The sequence below is a fragment of the Notechis scutatus genome, chromosome Z, assembly GCF_049901735.1.
Source record: "Notechis scutatus isolate UNSWTSFEM ecotype Mainland chromosome Z, rNotScu1.2, whole genome shotgun sequence".
In the NCBI taxonomy this organism is placed as follows: Eukaryota; Metazoa; Chordata; class Lepidosauria; order Squamata; family Elapidae; genus Notechis; species Notechis scutatus.
In genome coordinates this window covers 129,134,688-129,157,449 of record NC_142025.1, presented here as the reverse complement: position 1 = coordinate 129,157,449, position 22,762 = coordinate 129,134,688, and the positions used below count along the sequence as shown (strand labels likewise).

Sequence of the window (22,762 nt, the reverse complement as noted above, 5' to 3'; positions counted from 1 at the left end):
TAATTTTGGGTAAATTGTTTTTGTTTGTTTGTTTAGGAGGTTACTAATGGAATATATAGTTTAATGATTCTTTCAAGTTCAAAAAGAAGACGTTATAATGATTTTCTGTAGTTACAGCCAGAGAACAGAATATGCCAATCAAGAGATGATAAGTCGGCAGCTATGAGTTCATAATTGGCTTTTTTTAAATTGTATTTTGGAGATCCATCATTATGATCCTCTTTTAGTGGGTGTAAATTTAGACAAAGTCAATCATGCCATGGTCACTGTTTGAAAATGGTTCCTGTATTTGTAGGCCATAAATTGAGTTTGAGCTGTTGCAGAAGATGAGGTTGAGGCAGTTGTTTAATCTGGTGTTGTTATATACTAAATGATCTAGTCCCAGCATGATAACGGCATTGTATAGGGTTGAATGAATGGGTTCAGATGTACATTCATTTAGTGTCCAATTTATAAGAGGTAAGTTGAGGTCACCAAGGAAAATAAGAGGGTGTGGGCAAGAGGCAGTCCATATCAGTAATGAAGTTAGCTTGTTTGCATGAGTTATATCATAATCAGGGGCTTGATAGCAAAGTAAGAAGCGGATTGAGGTATTTAAGGACAGATTACAGACGATGGTTCCAGGAAGAGTAAGCTCTTGTATCATTTGAATCTTTTTTAGATTTAGAGGCTTTTTATAGAATATAGCAACTCCACTTTCTCTACAGATTTCACGATCAGACCGATAAACTTGATATTCTCTTACAGTGGTAATGGAGTCTGGGAAAGATGCATTCAACCACTTCTCACAGACAAATATAATGTTGAATGTGGCTGTGCTTAGTAAGATGAAGAATTCATGCATTTTATTTGCAAGGCTTCTTGCATTGAGTAGTTTGGAAATGTTTCTTTTAGGAGAATTTTTGTTAGGTAGAACTGATTAAATATATAGCATTCTATACGTTCTGTTTTCCAAAACTGGTGTGTGTGTGTTTTAGGAGCAAACCAGAATATGTAGCTAGAAAAATATACATAAAATGCTAATTCATATCTGTCAAATACTGCTGAGAGAACTGAAATGTCATTAGTATCTCATATTTCCCACATAATCTACTACAAACTAAAGATTTGTGAATATGTTTTCTAATTTTCCATCTCATACTGTTTGGTTCACAAGTTCTAAAATTTCTCAAGATGTCTCAAATAGTTAACTTGATATTCATGTTTAACTTTTTAAAGATTTTTTTAAAATATTAGATTGATGTGCATCACTACTTATTGATCTGAGGAGTTTTTGTGACAATTGTACTGAATATTTTATTAAAGTTGACAAAGTTGGACATATAGTTATCTCATCTGTAATTATAAAATTAACTATAATTATCTATGTACCTGTTCCAAATCCCAGAGGACCATAAACACATGTTGTAAAGTTTGATTACCATTCCCAAAGGCAATCCAAATTATTTGTCAGTTGATCACTGATAAATGGACAATGAAAACCTTCCCTAAAAGAGTTGAATGACATTAGGAGGATATTGCATCCATACATGCTAACACTCTGAATGAAGGAATTTTTTTCCCCTTAATTATTTATCCATACAACTGGATCTTCTGATTTCACAGGAAACTTCTACGATTTTTAGGCAAGGTCTTGTAAAATTGCAATTCAATATTCTGATGAATGAAAATAAGTAAACAGACAAAGAAGTTGATTAATTATTGAGGTATCAGCTATAGTTGTTTTCTTGGTGTTGGTACTAATAGTAATGCCTCATACAGCACACAAGATTCCAGATACTAATTGTAAAGTTTTTGATCCTCTTCCTATTCTTCACAAGTACTCTCAATCCGGAGATATGACCATTGCAAGCATTATTTCTCATGTCTATACTTTTTCCAGTCCAATTCTCTTTGATCGTCACCCTTCCAGCGAACTTCAAGATGAAGTGATGTAAGTTGTTCATTTCTTCACACATATTTTTTCTACACCACCATTAATTCACATGACATAAAGGACTTTGAGCTGCTAGAACACATTATACTGTATTCACAGATACTGTCTTCAGAATCATAAAAAGGATATTTTATCTCTATATCATTCTTTATTTTGTTATTCAATTTCTATGATTATTCAAGTATGACTCTATACCAAAAGTCAATATTCTAAGAGTTATGCTAATGCCACAATAATCCATGAATGAATAAAAGCAAGATCTATTTCTAACAATTCTTAGGTGCTGTTCCTAAGCAAAACTTCCTGGAATAGTTTTATATGGCTTAATATTTAGTTAATTGGGCTTAGTTCTCACTGAAATCTAAAAATTCATAGCCAAAGGTCAATTTTTTCACTGAGTTCAAAGTACCTCAAGCATCTCTGTTGATTGAAAACCATTGCTTGAGGTTTATTTAGGGAACATGAAACCATCTGTATCCTAAAAGAATTTTCAAATGAGAAATACTGTTTGTTCAGGAATACAAATCTATAATTTTTATTTTTCCATTTTATTTTTCAGTGAGAAGTGAAATTATATGTGTATTTTACTTTATTAAGTAATGCAATGTAATTGAACTGAAATGTAACACGTGTTTCAGTCTTTAACAAAGGATTTAATTTTCATGACAGGGTTGTATTTCAGAGTTACCAATATATTCTGGCCCTGGTTTTTGCTGCAAAGCAGATCAGTGAAAATCTCCAACTCTTGGCTAATGTCACCCTTGGGTTTCATATCTATAATAGCAATTTTAGTCCAAGTTGGACCTTCCTTGCCTCGATGAGACTTCTTTCCATGCACAGCAAATTCATCCCAAACTATAAGTGTGACTTGGGGAACATTCCCATTGCAGTAATTGGAGGACCTGACATCTGTCTTCACATGTTGAACCTTCTGTCTATCTACAAAATTCCACAGGTATTCCCAAGATCACATAAATTTCTCTCAGTTCCCATTATAACTAGTTGCAATTCTTTAGAAGCAGTGTTTTTGGGACATAGGAAAAGGTTAATTCAAATACCAAGGGAAATATTTCAGTATGAGGTTAGGCTTGAGGGATTTAATGAATTATTTAAAAGAAATGATTCATGATGTATAATAAAATGGACAAAATCTCTCTTTATGAATCATTAAAACAGCTGCATCTTTCTCCAGGTTCTTAAAGCTCCTGTGGAAACTGCTGAAGGCACAGTATTTGCAAAGTATCTGTTTGAAGGAAGAAGTATACATTCCAAATAATTACTTTTTAAATATGTGTAGAGTATCTTCACTTTCTTTTTAAAAATTAAACGTCATTCATTTAGTGAAATAGATACTACATGTTATTTTATTAATATGAATCATGGTAAACTACACATCCTAACTCAATAACTGTGTCTGCCTAGGTATGACAGAGAGTCCCCTCCCTTGGGAAAGGTGATTAAGGAGTTCTTTGGAGTGACATGACCTTAGCCATTTGCAGAATTGGTGATTTTTCATCCTTAATCTCCCTATGCACATTTTGCAAAAAGTGTCTCCAAACCATTATTCTTAGCTTCACAGAGGACTTCTGGGGACCATAAAAGGATGGGTAGCTCCCTTATTCCATACTTTGCATGTCTGATATAATGATCCCATTTGGGTGTCCTCTGGAAGCTTATATTATATTAGTTAGTTGTTCTTCCACTTTAAGTTGTAGGTATTGTTTCCAAATCTGAAGGTCTTAACAGAACAGAGTCTGAGGATATTGAAGAGTGGGGATAATTGAACAGTAGTGGAAATGCTAGTGGAAAATATCAAGAATGTGCCTCTAACTTAGAATATATGTCAAACATCTAGGTACCAATTGTCCAGTTGATTGCTGTCTGGGTGACCCTTATTTAGCTCCTATGGGATGTTGAAGACACCTGCTCAAAATTTATGCACTGTATCACATTCATACCAGCTCTGTGTTCAAACCTGGCTTTAAACTTCATTGATACTTAGAAAGCAGCAATAAATTCAGAAAATATACTTTCATTCAGCCAAGAAAAGGAGACATTTAACACAACTTTGGTTTTGTTTGGTTTCTTTTATAAAATTTTCTAGCTCACATATGGCCCTGCTCCAGTAATGAATAAAGAAACCCAAGATGTATTTTTACAACAGATGTTTCCCAATGAGGTCTTACAACATCAAGGAATCCTTCTGTTACTTTTACATTTCAGGTGGACATGGATTGGACTTCTTTCTGTGAAAGATGAAGCAGGAGAGAAGTTTGTACGGGATGTAGTCCCCAAGTTCTCTCAGCATGGAATCTGCTTTGATTTTATGGAATGGTTCCCAAATGTAGCATTTTACAGTGATTTTATGGATGTGATGGATAAAGGATTTGAAATATATGAAATTCTCATGAAAAGCACAAGCAGTGTGATAATTATTTTTGGTGAACTTCGGACCATGTTAATTTTAAGAACACTTCTTCGTTTTTCAGAAGTAGAAGATTTAGGATTGAGAGAAAAAATCTGGGTTATGCCAGCACAAATGGATTTTACATCAGTGTCCTTGAACAAAAACTGGGATATATGTTTCATCCATGGTGCTTTGTCCCTTTCCTCTAATTCAAAGGAAGTGTTTGGATTCCAGGAATTTCTTCAGAGCAGAAATCCAACAACAGAACCACATGACGGCTTTATCAGAGATTTTTGGGAGCAGGTGTTTGAATGCTCATTTCCCAACACTAAAAAAAGAATTAAAAGACCTGAGAACATCTGTACTGGAGAAGAGAGATGGCAGGCCCTCCCTGCTTCTGCTTTTGAACTTAACATGAGTGGCCATAGTTACAATGTGTACAATGCTGTCTATGCCGTGGCACATGCTCTGCAGTCAATGCATTCTTCTAAATACAAGCAAAGAAATTGGATGAATTTGGAGAAGCAGAAGTTTCAGGACCTACAATCATGGCAGGTAAGTCTACACAGAGGTGGGATGCTACTGGTTCAGCCTGGTTCTATAGAACTGGTAGCTCTGAAGAGCAGTAGACACCGAACCGGTTCAGTGTGTACTGCTCTGTTTGCCCTCCATGCTCGCCTGGGCTCTTGGCTGTTCTTTATTTCCTGCTATTTCAACCTCAGCTGTGCTGCGCAGCACAGCTGAGGTTGAAAAAGCAGGAAAGAAGAGGAGTTTGAAATGCATACCCATGTGCAGTGCTTGTCAGCTTTTTGGGCAGCACAACTGAGGTTTTTTAGAAATGGTCTCCACACATGCACAAAATGCACTCTCACCAGAGGTGGGATTCTACCTGCTGGAGAACTGGAAAATGGCTGGCCCTGCCCCACCCTGCCCACTCACTCCTTTCCTGGCATGCGTACCATCAAACTTGCCTGCTAAATTGCTATTTTTCCTTTTTTTCCCCCTGACTATCAGCTCTTCTGCTGTTCCAGGAGATTTAGATTAGCTAGAAAGCAGGAAATTGTGGCATTTCTGGCTTTTTAGCTAATCTAAAAGCAGAGCTGAACCTTCATTAGGACTGCAGCTTCTATTTTTCAATGTAGTCTCAGGTAGCCAATGGCAGATAGATAGAACACTAAGTAAATCTGTGATTCTGTGAGCAACTCAAACTGCCTGCCTGCTTTGCCTGATTTTGGGTAAAAGTTGCTCTTTTTATATATAAAAAAAAAAATCAATACTTACATAGTGTGTTGTGAGTTAATTTGGTGAGTTTGCTTGTTAGCAAATTTTATGAGTTTGCTTGCAAGCAAATTTTATGTGACAGACTCAGGTAGCTGATTTCAGAAAGATAGATCTCTGAATGAATCTGTGATTCTGTGAGCAACTCAATCTTCCTACCTGCTTTGCCTGATTTTGGATAAAAGTTGCTCTTTTTTATAATAAATTCAATATATACATAAATATTTATAATATTTACATGGGGGACGAGCGGTCTGCCACCTCCAAGTGGTGTCCCCTGGATGCGCGAAGCCGTTAAACGCTGACCGTAACTGAGAGCAGACCCTCCGACGACAGGCCCATGCGACAGGCCGGCTGGAGTACTCAAATGCCGCGTCAACATGGTGGAAACGTCCACTACTGAACACACGCCCAATGCTACCGCGTTCGGGAACCGACGGGCGCAGGAGACCATTGGCCTGCGTCAAAAATCAACGAAATGGTCCACGCGGAAAGCACGGCGCACTTGCACCGTGTGAGAAAGCTATGATGGCCGCGTCCGGGTCTGACGCGCACGGAGACTACCCGATCCGTGTGAAAAATCGCAAGCGGGGAACAGAGGATTGCCAGACGCTCAAGGTGGCCACCTGCAACGTGGATTCGCTGACTGGACGCTCGACCGAGATCGTCAGGGCCATGCGGGAGAGGAAGCTGGACATCTGCTGCCTCCAGGAAACTCGCTGGAAGGGCAACAAGGCTACGACTATAGACGGCTATAAGATCATATACACCAGCTGTAAGGAAAACCGCGGCGGTGTAGCTGTGGTTGTCAGTCCCAGCTGGCAAAGCTCCGTTGCAGAAGTTAAGCGCCTCACAGAACGACTGATGATAATCGTCGTAGCAACCGAGAGGCAGCGCCTACACATCTTGTCCGCCTACGCCCCTCAGACCGGATGTCACGAGGAGGAGAAGGATACCTTCTGGGAACTGCTCGACATCCAACTCAGGCAGATCCCATATGAAAACGACATCATCATCTCTGGTGACCTGAATGGTCATGTAGGGCGGGACAAAAACGGACACCAGTGCCACGGTGGGCACGGCACAGGCGATATGAATGAGAATGGCCAGAGGATCCTGGACTTTGCCGAATCCCATGATATGACCATCACGAACACCTGCTTCATTAGACAAGAACCCCAACTCCTCACCTACCATAGCAGAAATGGGAACCACCACACACAGATCGACTACATCATCGTATGACGAAGAGCCGCTAAAAACGTGCTCAACGCCAAGGTGTACCCGTACGAATCGAGCAGTCAGCACAGGCCGCTGATGGCGAAGATCAGGATCAGCAAGCCCAAGACCAAGATTGACAAAAAGAATGCAGACCAGCCACGAATCAAGTGGTGGAACCAGAAGAAGATGGCAGGACCCCTCATCAAACCGGAGCAGTTCCTGCAGATGGTCGACGGGCCACAGGAAGCGTGGTCCATGCTGAAGAGCACTGTTCACACTGCCGGCTGCCAACAGCTTGGTTGTACCAAGCCAGGACGGAGACGCATCGAACGAGATACATGGCTCTGGACACCGGAAGTACAAGATGCCGTGCACCTGAAGAAACGGCTCTACAAGGCCTTTCTTCAGGACAAGACCAGCGAGAAGCTCTGCGAGTACAAGGCGGCCAAAAAGGCAGCCAAGAAAGCAGTAGCGACAGCCAGAAGCTCCCACTACGACGACATCTACGAGAAGCTGAACACGCGAGAAGGCGAGAATGAGATCTACCGCCTAGCCAAAAGCAGACACAGGAAGACCCTGGACATTGACCAGTTTCATGGGATCAACGACGAAAGGGGGAAATTTGATCGTCAACCCCAGAGACGCTGCCGAGAGGTGGCGGCAATACTTCGAGAAGATCTCCACCGAGGAGTTCCCACACCCACGAACCCCGCGAGGTGACCCCGTCGAAGGCCCAGTCTCAGGCATTCACGCCAGCGAGGTCACCGACGCCATCAAGGCCATGAAAACGGTAAGGCAACAGGACCAGACGACATCCCTGCCGACTTCTGGAAAAAGGCACTACCGGGCTCGGCATTGTGGCTGTGCGAGCTGTTCAACAACATCGTCTCCACGGGAATAGTGCCACACGACTGGTACCGCAGCACCACTGTTCCGATCTGGAAGGGAAAGGGCAGCCCAGCGGACTGCTCCAACTACAGACCGGTCAGGTTACTGTCACACACTATGAAGATCTTCGAACGCGTCCTCGATAAGCGCATTCGGGACATCGTCGACATCAGCGTCAACCAGGCCGGATTCATCAAGAACTGCGGCACCACCGATGCCATCTTCGGTGTGCGGATGCTGATGGAGGCTCACAGAGAGAAGAAAATCCCACTCCACACCGCCTTCTTGGACTTGGAAAAGGCCTTCGACCGAGTCCCGCACGATCTCATCTGGTACGCACTGCGAGATCACGGCGTGCCCGAGCTACTCGTACAATGGGTCCAACTCCTATACAGATGTCACAAAAGCCGTGTAAAAGCAGCAGCTGGGATATCAGAGGAGTTCAATATCACCGTCGGCGTACACCAGGGCTCTGCTCTCTCACCACTGCTGTTCATTCTGGTGATGGACACAATTACACACGACCTGCACACGCCCGCCCCATGGACGCTGCTCTACGCCGATGATGTGTTCCTGGCCAACCTGCGCAAGGCTGAACTCGAGCACCTAGTCCAACAGTGGCATGACCGCCTCGAGCAGTTCGGGCTCCGGTTGAACCTAAAGAAGTCCGAATACCTGACCACTGACAACGAAACGACAGGCTCCATCCACGTGAACGGGCAGGAGCTACCGCGCGCCTCCACCTTCAAGTACCTGGGAACTACTCTTGGGAAGAAGGCCTACTACAAACTGAGGTGGCAGCCTCAATGCAGCGTGGGGCAAATGGAAGTCCGTCACGGGCGTCCTCTGTGACAAGAAGATGCCGATGCGCCTGAAGGCGAAAATCTATAACTCAGTGGTGCGCCCCATGGCCATATACGGCGCAGAGTGCTGGCCGACGACCAAAGAAGTCGAAAGCAGACTCCAGACAATGGAGATGCGAATGCTCCGATGGTCGGTAGGCCTCACCCTACTCGATCGCGTCAGGAATGAAGAAGTGCGCAGACGGTTCAACGTCGTGCCCATCCCCACGGTCATGAGGCAGTCCCGACTACGATGGTTCGGCCATGTGAGTCGCGCCAAGGAAGAATCCATCATCAAATCTGCGATGAAGGTGATTGTCGGAGGAGCGAGACCGCGTGGTAGACCTAAGCAACGCTGGATGGACACGATCAAGGCCGATCTAGAGATCGCGAAGGCAGACCTGACATACGTGGCAGACAGAGAGGCGTGGAAGCAGTACTCAAGGACATTAGCGGACCTCGCCAGAGCGCGAGACAAACGCTGAAGAAAAAGAAGAAGAAGAAGAATTTATAATATTTACATACAAGCCATGCCCAGTCAGCAAGCCATGCCCAGCCAGTCATATGACCACCAAGCCACACCCACAAATTAGGCCACACTCAGAACCAGTTAAGAAATTTGAATCCCACCCCTGAATCTACAGCAGAAAACATCAGAACAACATATAATATTATGTTTATAACTTTTGACTTAAATCTTGAAAAATTCTCCAGAACAAAATCTACTTAGTCTTTTTATTTAAATTCAATCTGCAAAAGACACTCAATATTCACAATACAAGCCTAAAAGATAGAATAAATTATTATATGCATACCCAAACAAACAAGCCTAAATATGCTCATATATACAAAGAATTTGACTATATCCAAGAACCTTGTGATCCTATGACTTTAAACATGCTGTAATATAAGATGAATTCTACATAAAACCCACCAGTGGACATTAGGAGACGCATCAGGATTGAGAGACTTCTCTGAGGTTTTCTTCTGTGCAGAATAGAGTTTATTTTATAGTCCCCATCCTGGTATGTTCAATTTGACATGCCAATTAAATAATTTGCCAAATGTTTTATAATTCTCCACACATGCATAAAATGACACACTTAAATGAACCATGCATCTGGAGAATAGATATATAATACCTGAAGGAGAACTAAAGAACAATCCAAGATGAAAAAGATATGCCATGTGCCATCAGCTGCGAAACAAATAAGGGCAATAAGTGTCCTTACAAACAACATAAACATTTTGGTGCAATCTTCTCATTCCATTAGATTGAATAGCACAGCCAGTAAAAGATTGCTATGGATGTTTTCCCAGGATTCCTACAATCAATGATTCACAAGACATTCCTTACAAGCACACTTTTTTTCTGAGCAAAAAAAAAAAAAAAAGAGTGGAGGGCACTAAACTGATAGGCATACCCAAAATCCCTGAAGCCAAGTCCAGGATCCAAAAAGAATTTGACAAACTTGAATAATGGGCTCTAACCAACAAAATGAATTTTAATGTGGAGAAAAGTAAAGTTTAAAGTTTTAAAGTAAGGCAGGAAAAATCAAAGGTATAAGTACAGATTAGGTGAGACCTGGCTGAAAAACAGTAACTGTGAGAGGGACCTTGGAGTCCTAATGGATGATCACTTGAATATGAGACAGTGGCAGCTGCCACCAAAAAAGCAAATATAGTCCTGGGTTGTATAAACAGATCTACAAATCAAGAACACATGAAATACTGCTTTATAAAACCCTAGTAAGACCAAACCTGGAATACTGCAACCAATTTTTGTCACCATACTACAAAAAAGATGTTTAGATTTTGAAAAAAGTTCAGAGAAGAGCAGCTAAGATGATCAAAGTCCTGAAGACTAAAATATAAGAAAAGTGGCTATAGGATTTGGGTTTGGCTAGTCTAAAGAAAATAAGAATTAGGGGTGACATGATAGCAATATTCCAGTATTTTTGGGTCTTCCACAAAGAAGAGGGTGGTCAAATTATTCTACAAAGCACCAGAGGGCAGGACAAGAAAAGTTGATTGGAAACTAATCAAAAAGAAAGCAACCCGGAATTAAGGAAAAACTTTCTAACAATGAGGACAATTGGCCAGTAGAAAGCTTGCCTTCAGAAATCACAGGTGCTCCATCATTGGAGGTTTTTAAGAAGAGACTAGACCCATGATGGCAAATCTATGGCACACATGCCAGAAGTGGCACACAGAGCCATCTCTCTGGGCATACCAGCTGTTCCCTATTGCTCTTCTGGGTTCTGGTGTGCACATGCACACCAGCCAGCTGGTCTTCATGTGCATGAGGGAGCCGAAACCAAAAGATCATATGAGTTTCAAATTTCTGGTGCATGCATGTGCACTGGTCTTCACATGTACATGTCTTCACTGGTCTTCACATGTACATGTGCGCCAGAACTGGAAAACCAGGAAGAACTGCTCTTCTGGCTTCTGGTGGTCCCACAGGTGCACGCCATGGAGCTGCTTTTCCAGTTTCTGGTACTCCCCGATTTTGCAGTGCCCCCCCTGAGCGCTCTCCCATTTCAGTACTCGGTGCCAAAAAGGTTCACCAACACTGGACTAGACTGTCACTTATCTGAAATGGTATAGGTTCTTCTGCTTGAGCAGGGGGCTGGACTAGAAGACCTCCAAGGTCTCTTCTCTTCTCTTCAGCACACAGATGTCCTGAACAAGGAGTGAAAATTGTCCAAAGACCGAAAAAAAGCTTCATTGAAAGAGCAATGAGAATTCAATTTCCATCTATGGAAAAATGCATGTTCTCATCCTCTCATATCTGAAGAACCACAACTCATCCCAACTGAAATGTGAATTGTGTAGTTACTGTTTAAGCGATAGCAAAAGGATGTAACATGCTTTTCAGTTCCTACATATCAACTTGAGATTTAGTAAAAATGTAATAAATTTACCTTCCCTTTATGATATTTCTATTTCTCTCCAATCTAGCTTTGCCCTTTTCTGAGAAGTGTCTCCTTCAACAATAATGTGGGAGAAAAGATATCTTTTGATAGATATGGAGAATTTATTGGAGGACTTGATATTATAAATTGGATCACTTTTCCAAACAGGTCATTTTCTAAGGTAAAAGTGGGAAGAATAGATCATTTTGCTCCTCTGGACAAAATCTTCAATATCCATCTGGAGTTCATCACATGGCCAGAAACATTTAATCAGGTAAGAGACAGGGTCATATGCCATTTCAGCAAATTTAAAGCAAAACAAATCAAAATCCCCAGCCTTTGTTAAAAATTATTTCTTAGCATAATCACCTCTTATGTTTAATTCTGCATGAAAGATTTGTTATTGATTGTTTCAGTTATATTTACGAGATTAACTCTTATGTTGTTAAATTAGATTGGATTGTTGCTGAAATATTTCAATTATTGATCAATCAGTCAATCTTATTATCAACTTTAAAATAAACTTGCTTTTGTGAATGTGTGTGTGTGTGCAATACATTTCTATGTATCATTACACCCCACATGTTTTTAATGAAATAAAAATTTCTGATCTGAACTGTAATCTGCAAATCATATAAGAGCATTCTGGCCATGATTTTGGAATAAAGTATAAAGATTTTATGTCCTTGTTTTTTCCTATGCTTTGTTACCTTCCAATTGTGTTAGCCTGCAGTTATAGCTCCTATATTGCCGTAACCATGATGGCCAGATATTGATATCTACAGCATATGGGTTGATGGATATAAAAGTCTATTATAGATTTTCACTTACCTGAAACACCAAATTTATCCATTTCATATAGTTGATCAGAACTCACTCTGGGTGGTATAGCACAATTAGATAAAACTACAATATAAAAATGGGGTTGATGGTACATTCTATCTAACTAATACATCCAACACAATTAAGTGCATAATTAGACAATAAATCCAAATATTAAAAAAAAATACTATAATAAAAATTTTATAATAACATCAATACCATAATTTTATTAAACTCTTTAATTAAAACAATATTCTAAACCTCTCCTATTATTAAGTTTTAAAGCCAATCATTTTTAAACATTTTAACATTTTAATCTCTTGTCAACTCTTAAACCATTGCAATACTACCATCTCATCTTATGTACCTTGCAAAATCTTTTTTTAAAAAAAAATAATTATACTTTATCCATTATCCATAAAAATTCCTTTTTTTTCATTTAATTTCAAAACATTGTAGCTTTTCTCCACCTTTTCCCTTTCTTTCTTCTCCCAACAAACCTTTCTACCCCCTTCTTCTAGCCTCTGCCTTACCGGCTTCCCTTCTCTGTCGTATTCCTTTTCCCTTTTGTTTACTATCATCATATTGGTTTTGCACTTTATTTTTCCCTTTCTTAAATGTTTTTTAGATCTTAAGTCCTTAAGTCCTTTAGTTTTCTTCTTTTCTCTTCTTTTCTCTTCTTTCTCTTCCTTCTTTCTGGATCAAATTCTGAGATTCATTAAAGATGGCTCCTTCCTTTCTTTCTTGTTCCTCTGCTGTCTTCATCTGTTGTAATGTTTGTTGATAATTAGTAAGCGCCATTTCTAAGAAAAGGAAAGCTTCTTCCACACCATCTTTACCATTTTTTTTGCTTGTTCATATTCTTTTCTTAGTTCCTCAACAGAAAGAGCCATTATAAATCTTTTCTTTTCTTTTCTCCTTCTTTTTCTTACAACAACCAGAATATTCAAAAGAAAATAAAAAAGATAAAACAGTCCCAAAGTTATCAATCAGTCCAAACCAAGGCAGAGTTCTCACTTTCTCCTTCTGGGGTAATATCAATCAAAGAGAAAGAAAGTCCAAATCTGTTTAAAATCTTATTACAATATATTCTAGTCTTCAAATCCTTAAGGCATCTGCTCCAACAAAGTCTTAGCATACAAATATTTTCTTTTAATCCTCTCTCTTCCCACTCATCGCTTAAAACCAATTTCCACCTAAAAAATAGGTTTCTTAATATCCAGTTATTTATTCCGTAGGGAAAAGAGGGAAAGCTATCCTTTCAGCACCTTCAAACAGCCGCTTTTTTCCTCTTCTGGCAGGTATTATTCAGAAAGTCATACTTTTCAGGAATTTTATTAAATATGTCTTAGAGTCCTAGGAGCCAAGAAAAACTTTCTCCTCTCAAGCACTTTCTCCACTTCCTCCTGCGCATTCTTACCCGGCTGCCTGCTTCTTTGTGGCGGCCATTACGGACCGCCGCTGCATCGTCCTGGGAAAAGGGGGTTCTGCCGGCCAGGGAGGGGGTCTGCAACACCCCCAGTCCCTTCTCCGGATCCCCCTACCTTCAGCTGCCCCTGCAGGGCAGCCTAGCTCCGTACCCGTGTGGGTCGGAGCCCCAAAAACGGCTAGGGCGGCAGGGATCGCGCAGCTTCGCAAATCCCTGCCGCTCGTGAAGCCGACAAACCGGGTATTAGATATTATTTTAAAGATTAATTTGATTAACTTAGGGGGGAGATAGAAAGGCATCATACTCTGATTAATGATTTCAGGAGAAACTGATTTTCTTTTTTTTCATAAGGAATGAGACAAAGGGATGATAAAAAATGGACAAAAGATACAAATATAATGATTCAAACTAAGATGATTAATTAAGGTAGAATTAAGAAGTGTGAAATATGTGGAGAAGTTAATATAGAAGGCTTAGAATGGTAAATAAAATAAGTAATGATATGTAAGATGAGCATGAATATAATTGAAGTCCATGAAGAGAGAGACACCTGGGTCCAAGTTACTTTCCAAAAAGATTTTTTTTACGTTTTGTGTGTTGTGTGTATATGTCTTTTTTGGGGGGAGAATTAGTAAAAACTTGTAGAAATATAGAATGAGAATAATGGTAACTAAGTCAGAAAGAAACAGATGTAATAATAATGATATTGAATAAGAGTAAAGAGAAGTCAAGAGAAATTGAATAAGAGGTTTTGGTATGTTATATGGAAATGGTTTAAAATAGAATCATAATTTATCTGACTTGTTAAATTTACAATGGAAAAAGGTTTAAACATGTAATGAATAATGATAATTTGTGTGTTTTAAAAATTAATAAAACTTGTTTTAAAAAAAAAATGGGGTTGATGGCTCAGTGGTTAAAATGTGGAGCTTGTCAGCTGATAGCCTGGCTTTGAGACCCAAGTAATAAGGTGAGCACTTATTCCTGCCCCAGTTCCTGATCACCTAGCAGTTCGAAAACATGTCAATGCAAGTAGATAAATAGGCACAACTTTAGTGGGAAATTGACAGCATTTCATACTCCTTTGGCTACAGATGGGACCTGCAGTGTGCTTTCTTTGTTGGATTTTTGTACTATATACTTTATACTATAATGAGACACTGAATTTTGAATGTTGGAATGCCCAATCCTAGGAACTCTTCAACAGAATCTGGACATTTTTGTAAAAGTTTGAATTTTATCTGGGATTTTTCCTTAGCAATATAAATTTCTCTGTTCTGGACATTTTTGTGTGATAACTCTTTTGTGGAGGTGTTGCATGATATGTTTCATGAATTATAAAGTACATTGAGAGACATTTCTTCAAGACAAAAGCTATATTTGACCAAGATATTTATTATTCACATTTTTTTCCAAGAATATTGTAGGTTCTAACAGCCATTTGGCAACTCTTTGATTATTAAACCAATAAGCATTTGTCATTCATCCATTTTAAAATGTTAATTTTCCAGCATGAAGTAAATGTCAAATCTGTCTATCCTTCTATCCATCTGTATGCTAATATATTACTCTTATTTTTGTGGGAACAGGCATACCCTATTTCTTTGTGTAATGATCATTGCCAGAGAGGCTTTAGGAAGACCAAGAAGGAAGGGAAGCCATTTTGTTGTTATGATTGTCTTCCATGTCCAGAAGGGAAAATTTCAGCTGAAAGAGGTAAGAGATATCATGTACAGAGGATTATTTTAAAAGAAAACAAAGTAATGGGAGTGAATCAACTTCTGAGCAGTTATCAAGATAGGTATGCAATCCTATCACTTGTGATATTATTCATAATAAAAAGTGTATAAATTGATAAAGATACACTTCAGATGCACAAGGGAGATGCAGAAATTCACTATGAAGTACACAAGGAGAGAATAGGAAATAAAATAGAAAGCAATAGCAATAGCACTTACATTTATATACCTCTTCATAGTGCTCACAGCATTCTCTAATTATTATTATCATTATCATCATTATCATCATCATCATCATCATCATCATCATCATCATCTTTATTGTTAGAGTTCAACATGTGTACAATGATATTGGCTGAGCCTCCCTTCATGCATCCCCACAACACAACTCACAGTGAGGACAGAAATCCCTAATCCAGTCCCAATCTTATTACACTATGTGACCTTGTTGCACAATGCACTGGCCCTGCAAGTCTGTGTTATTTTCCATTCAGAAGTTTGACAGCCCATGGGTAGAAACTGTTCTTCAGCATGGTTGGCTATGCTTCTATATCTCCTACCTGATGGTAGGAGAGTGAAGAAGTGCTGATCGGGATGTGAGTCATCCCTGAGAATTTTCCTCACTCTTTTAAGGCAGCAAGCCCTAGCAATGTCATCTAGTGGTATCAGGGAACAGCCCACAATGTTTTATGCTGTGCTCACCACCCTTTGTAATGTCTTCTGTCTGCGGCTGTCAAGCCAGCATACCACACCATAATGCAATATATGAGGATGCTTTCTATTGTGGATGGGTAAAAGGAGGTCATCAGTTGTTGTTCCACTTTATTCTTTTGCAAGACCCTAAGGAAATGGAGTCTCTGTTGGGCCTTTCTGGCCATCTGGGTTGTGTTGTCCAGGTAAGATCTTCGCTGAGGTAGACTCCCAGGAATTTAAAGGAGGAGACTCTCACCACACAGCCCCCCCCCCCCGATGTAAAGTGAGGCAGGTTACTCTCTTTTTATGGAAGTCTAACACCATCTCCTTTGTCTTGCTGATGTTTAGATGTTGTTTTCTAGGCACCATGGGGATAATTTTTGAACCTCCCCCCATATGCTGTTTCATCTCCACTTGTAATGAGACCCAATATGGTAGTATCATCTGTGAACTTAATGATAACAGTGGATGGGTCAGATAATGCATGGTCATGTGTGTACACTGAGCACACAGCCCTGTGGGGAGCTAGTGCTAAGCTTCAGGGAGGTGGATGTGACAAAGCCAGCCCTCACTGTTTGTGGTCAGTCCCTCAGAAAGTCTTTGATCCAGTCGCAGACGGAAGAGGGAAAATCCAAGTCAATTAGCTTTTTGATAAAGATTATTGGCAAAATTGTATTGAAGGTTGAGCTGTAGTCAATGGAAAACATCCTGACATAGTTTCTGAGTTTCTCCAGATAACTCGCTAGAGCAGGGGTCCCCAACCGCCGGTCCGCGGACCGGTACCGGTCCACGGAACAAGTCTTACCGGGCCGCTGGTTGCTGGGCGCCGCCATCTTTTTTTGGTAAAAAAGTGCTTCCGGTGAGCTTTTTCGGGTAGAAAGCTCACCGGAAGCACTTTTTCATCAAAAAAGATGGCGGCGCCAGTGCTTCCGGTGAGCTTTTCCGGGTAGAAAGCCACTTTTTCATCAAAAAAAGATGGCGGCGCCCAGTTGATGCCGGTACTGGGCCGCGGCGCCCAGCTGATGCCGGTACCGGGCCGCGGCGTCAAAAAGGTTGGGGATCACTGCGCTAGAGTATGTAAGGCAGTAGCTATGGCATCGTCTGTCGACCTGTTCCCTCATAGGCAAACTGATGTTTGTCAAAGTCTGGTGAGAGGCATGTCCTAAGGTGTTGTAGAACGAGTCTTTCAAACATTTCATCACTACTGACATTAACGCAATAGGTCTGTAGTCATTTAGACAGTTAATTGCTGTTCTCTTGGGGACTGGGACAATAGTGGCTGTTTTCAAGCATAATGGAACAGAGGCCATTTGCAGGGAGCTGTTAAAGATCTTTGTCAGGAACTCTGCTAATTGATCAGCACAAGTCTTTACCATTATCCCCAGCACCCCACCTGGACCTGCAGCTTTACTGGGATTCACAGCCTTCAGTGCACTTGGGATTCACAGCCTTCAGTGCACTCTGACTTGATGTTCATATAGGGTGAGTGGCTGCAAATCAGAAGGCTTACAGGCAGAAGCTACAGGGTCTGGTCTTTTCACCTCGTACGGGTGAAGAAGATGTTCAACTCCTCTACCAATGAGGCATCAGCATTGGCCATGTTCCTCGTGTTGCCCTTATAGTTAGTTAGGTGCTGCAGTCCCTGCCACACTTGCTTCAGGTTGTTATCTGCTAGGTGGTTCTCCAGCTTATATTTGTATTGTTGTTTTGCTGTCTTAATGCTTTTACTAAGGTTTGCCCTGACCTGTCCCCTGCCTTAAAGGCAGAATCCCGGGCTCTCGGAAGTGTCCGTACCTCAGCAGTCATCCAGGGTTTACAATTCCCATAGACTCTGATCCACTTATCTGTTGTTACACTCTCAGTGCACACTTTGATGTAAGAGAGTACGGCATCAAAGTATTCATGCAGGTCTTGTTGTTCAAATACACTCCACTCAGTGGTTTCAAAAACCATCCTGCACTGACTGAAAGCACCCTCTGGCCAGATTACCATTTAACCATTTTCATGACTGGCTAGGTTCTTTTCCTGAGAGGGACATACTTTGGGCATGACAGAAGTGAAAGATGGTTTGATGTATCCAGGTAGGGGTGGGGAATTACTCTACGCCTGTTTCAGGTTAGAGTATACATGGTCTAAAGTGTTCTTCCATCTGGTGAAAAATTTCATGTACTGCACAAACGTAGGGAGAACTGTCTTTAAATAAGCTTGACTAAAGTCCCCAGCCATGATAAGAGCACCCTCTGGGTGAGTTTGCTGCTGCCTGGAGATGATGTGATATAGCTTAGAAAGCACCATGATGACATTGGCATCAGGTGGAATATAAACAGCTATAATAATTATCACAGTGATTTCTTTAGGCAGATAAAATGGCCTACATGTGACAGTCATCAGTTCCACATTGGGGAGCAATACATATAAACTACTTTGCTGTTAACTCACCAGTCACTGTGTATATAGATACAGAGTCCTCCTCCCTTGCTCTTACCGGAGTTGCCATTTCTATTAGAGCAATAAATGACTCAGCTTGTCAACTCCACTGCCACATCAGGAATAGCTGGATGTAGCCAGGTCTCTGTTACAATCATCACACAGCTTTTACGGATAAGCCTGCTTGCTGCCATCTGCAGCTCTAATTCATCAATTGTGTGGATGAGGGATTTGGCATTGCTCAAAAAGACACTTGGCAGTGCTAGCCTATGGGGCTGCTTTTGGAGCTGAGCCAACAGACCAGCTCTAAGCTGCACTTTTGTTTTCATTTGCTTTCATCAGCATCTCCCTGACCCGACGACAATCCATGGAGATCCCGGAAGCCTCACTATGCAATTCAGTATGTTGTGGGACTGCTGAAAATCTCTGGTAATCCCAGATTGACTTGCAAGCCCAATGTTTAGCAGCTCTATGAGTGTGTAGGAAAAACTTCCTCCTTGCTCTACACTGTGCACACACATTGATACACATATCATTCCAAACACCACACACTAATACCAGAAGCTCGGGGCCACTGCGTGTGAACACATCACCATCTTGGTGGCAGAAAGGCAGGATCAGGAATAGGGGGAGGGGAGGAAAGCAGCCTAACTGCCTGTTTGGTGGCAGAAAGGCAGGGGTAGCTACCGGTTCTGACCAGTTCTATAGAACCCCTTATTAACTTTCGAAGCAGTTTGGAGAACCAGTAGTTAGAATAAATTTCCTTTTGGTTTTTTTTCCACCCTTATTACATTCTTGGCAGAAAGCCTAGACTTACTGTCTCTGAAGGAGTTTTTTTCTTTCTTTTTTGATATTTTCTTAAAGGGGAAGGGTTGTTTTAAGCTTTTTACACTGCAAGCAGAGATGCACAAAGAAGCTTTTTAATGACAAGGAACCAATATGAGTGACATACAACAAGGCCTCTTGGCTTCCTAGAAAGCTTGATATTCAAACATGAGTTTACATACCCTTTCTGAGTTTTGGTCTAAAACTGGTTTTTGGGGAAGTTTAATTCTGTCCTTGGTGAAGTTTAATCCTGTGTATATTGGTGGGGAATTTTCCCTATTCAGCTTTGTTTGGAAGGAAAAAGATTAAGCTCTATTCCTGAAAAGAAACTGGGTTGAGAAATCTGGCTGGTTCCTGTGTCTATTTGTTCTGGTAATTGGTTTAACAAGCAACACCTACTGTTGTAATTTAATTATTTGTATTGTGTTCAAATTTTTTCCTGCCTCATGGTTTCTTTTTCTATCTGGGGAGGGAACCTTCCTTCACTGCTTTAGTGGTATCGGACACTGTCCTTTTGGAGTGTACTTCCAAAAGGCAGAATGCAAGCTTGGCACTGATTTTTTACTGCCTTCCGGGGGGGTGGGGGGCATGTGACCTTTCCTTAAATCTGGATGATTTCCTTAGGATATCTTGTGAGGTGAGTGAGACCAGCTGGTGTCTTTAAGTGGTGCAAATGGATCTAAGAATTGCTTTTCCTGGGTGTGCTCTTTCTGGAAAACTTAAATGGTAAAGGGTTTCACTTTATGAGCAAAAGTTGGCTGCTGATAGTTATCATTGCATTTTAACTATTTTAATTCTCAAGGTGCTCTGGCACCCTGCCTGATTAGTCACACCCACCAACTAAGCCATGCCCACAGAACCAGTTTTTTAAAATTTTGAATCCCATCCCTGCAGAAAGGCAGGATCAGGAATGAGTGGGGGGAGCAAAACAGCCTAACTGCCTGTGGTTTATAGAGTCGTCATATTGCCCCAACATTCTGGGTCCTCATTTTATCCACTTTAAAGGGGTGGAAGGCTGAGTCCACATTGAGCAAGTCAGGATCAAAAGACTTAAACTCCTGGCAGTGAACAGTTCGTTTACAATACTGCATATTAATTCACCCGAGCTTTGAGTTTCCTATTGAGATCTTCAGTGGCTGGATTCTTCCCTGACAAGAAAGGAGTAATTTCCATACATTTTTGGCAATATTTGTGAAGTGGTTTGACTGTGTCTTCTTTCTGTGGCTGACAGGCAGTGAATGGTCTCAAGTCACCCAACTATTTTTCATCTCAAAAGGGAGTACTGGAATTCACATTTTACCCACTTCTACACAATCCATCTTTAAGCACTTCAGTAAACTGGCAGTTCAAATCAAGGTCCCTATGGTATTAAGTGGATAAACTTGTATTTGAACATCACTGTAAAGTGGATCAGAACTTTTTAGTATTATAGTCCTTTTCAATCATCCCTGGCCAAAATAACTTTAAATCAGAGTTTTTCAATGTTACCAATTGCACATAAACACACCTTTGTGTCTGGTTGCATACAATTTGGACCAAAGGATAAGTTAGCATGGCTATCTTTTTATTCCTCCCATTGATGCTATGCTTATTGGGAAACTGAGAGATAATCTCCCGTGTTATTTCCAGCATATTTTGTTTGGGGCATTTATTTGTTTCTTTGGTCTCGTTTTCATTTTCACATCTCAGCTTGAGTGCCTTGTCCCATTCTGTGAATGCGTCATAGGCTATAAATAAATTTTGGGTGGTTAGTTTAGGCACAGATAACTGTTCTCAAGTTCAAGGTCAATACAATACAAAGTACATCATGACCATGTTCCCTCAATACAGGACATATAATGATTAGTGGAACAGATTATAAATTGATTTTTGATTGTTCTTTTTAGACACAGCTGACTGTTCTCCATGTCCAGAAGATCAATACCCAAATCACAACAAAAATGCATGCATTCCAAAAGTCATCACATTCTTATCATATGAAGATGCTCTGGGAATAAGTTTGGCTGTTTGTGCTCTTTCTTTTGCTTTCATCACATCTTATGTGCTCAGGATCTTCATTCAACACAGGGACACTCCCATTGTCAAAGCCAACAACAGGAATCTCACCTACATTATCCTCATCTCTCTTCTACTATCTTTCCTTTGTGTCTTGTTATTCATTGGGAGACCAAATAAATTTGTATGTCTTCTTCGACAACCAGCTTTTGGTATTATCTTCTCAGTGGCAGTTTCCTGTTTGTTGGCCAAAACTATTGTGGTTGTCTTAGCATTCATGGCTACCAAGCCTGGGTCAAAAATGAGGAAGTGGGTGGGGAAAAAAATGGTGAGCTCCATTGTATTTTCCTGCACTCTTGTTCAAGCCATCATTTGTGCTTCATGGCTGATGACATTCCCACCATACCCAGATTCTGAGAAACATTCAATGTCTCAAGAAATCGTACTAGAATGCAATGAAGGATCAGTGACCATGTTTTACTGTGTCTTGGGTTTTATGGGCTTCTTGGCCATTGTCAGCTTCTCTGCAGCTTTTCTAGCCAGGAAATTACCTGACAGTTTCAATGAAGCCAAATTCATCACCTTCAGCATGTTTGTCTTCTGCAGTGTTTGGTTATCTTTTGTTCCAAGCTACTTGAGTACCAAAGGAAAATATATGGTGGCTGTGGAGATTTTCTCCATCTTATCTTCCAGTGCTGGCTTGTTGGGTTGTATTTTTGCCCCCAAATGCTTTATCATTCTGTTCAAACCTGAACAGAACAGTAAGCATTTGCTCATGAAGAGATAATTTTTAAATCCTGAAAAATTATTACCAGTAACTAACGCAAATTCTGTTTGAATGAGATGAGGTCAAAAAACTCAAAGTCCACCGACTTGTCATCACAGCACATTGCACCACATTAAGACAAAGTACTTTTTTCAAAGTACTTTTATTACAATGTGATCAGATGTACTGAATTTATTATTGTGTAGAATACAGGTAGTCCTTGACTTTGAACCATTTGTTTAGTGACCATTCAAGGTTAAAAGAGTGCTGGAAAAAAGTGGCTTATAAGTGATCCTACAATTTACAATTGTTACAGCATTCCAGACCTTCTCAAGTGGTTTCTGAGAAACATAGTCTGTGGGGGAAGCTGGCTTAATTTAACAACATTATGCTTCATTTAACAACTGGGGTGATTCATTTAAGACCATGGAAAAATGAGAGTAAAATTGGGAGTGACTCACTTAACAACTGCCTCACTTAGGAATAGAAGTTGCAGTCCCAATTATGATTGAAAATTCAGAATTAGTTGCAATATGACTGCTTTAAACATATTTACATTGATTTTTAATATTCTAT

At 40.5% G+C, this 22,762-nt stretch overlaps 1 protein-coding gene across 1 annotated transcript; it reads left to right on the top strand.

Annotated features, from left to right (window-relative positions):
• The first annotated feature begins 1,838 nt into the window (after positions 1-1,838).
• On the top strand, positions 1,839-22,207 carry LOC113426461 (vomeronasal type-2 receptor 26-like). Its single transcript, XM_087947435.1, has 6 exons — positions 1,839-1,933; positions 2,606-2,891; positions 4,041-4,898; positions 11,537-11,764; positions 15,331-15,457; positions 21,312-22,207. Exons 1-6 carry the CDS (start codon positions 1,839-1,841, stop codon positions 22,205-22,207), a joined length of 2,490 nt encoding a protein of 829 aa, XP_087803561.1.
• Positions 22,208-22,762: the final 555 nt, after the last annotated feature.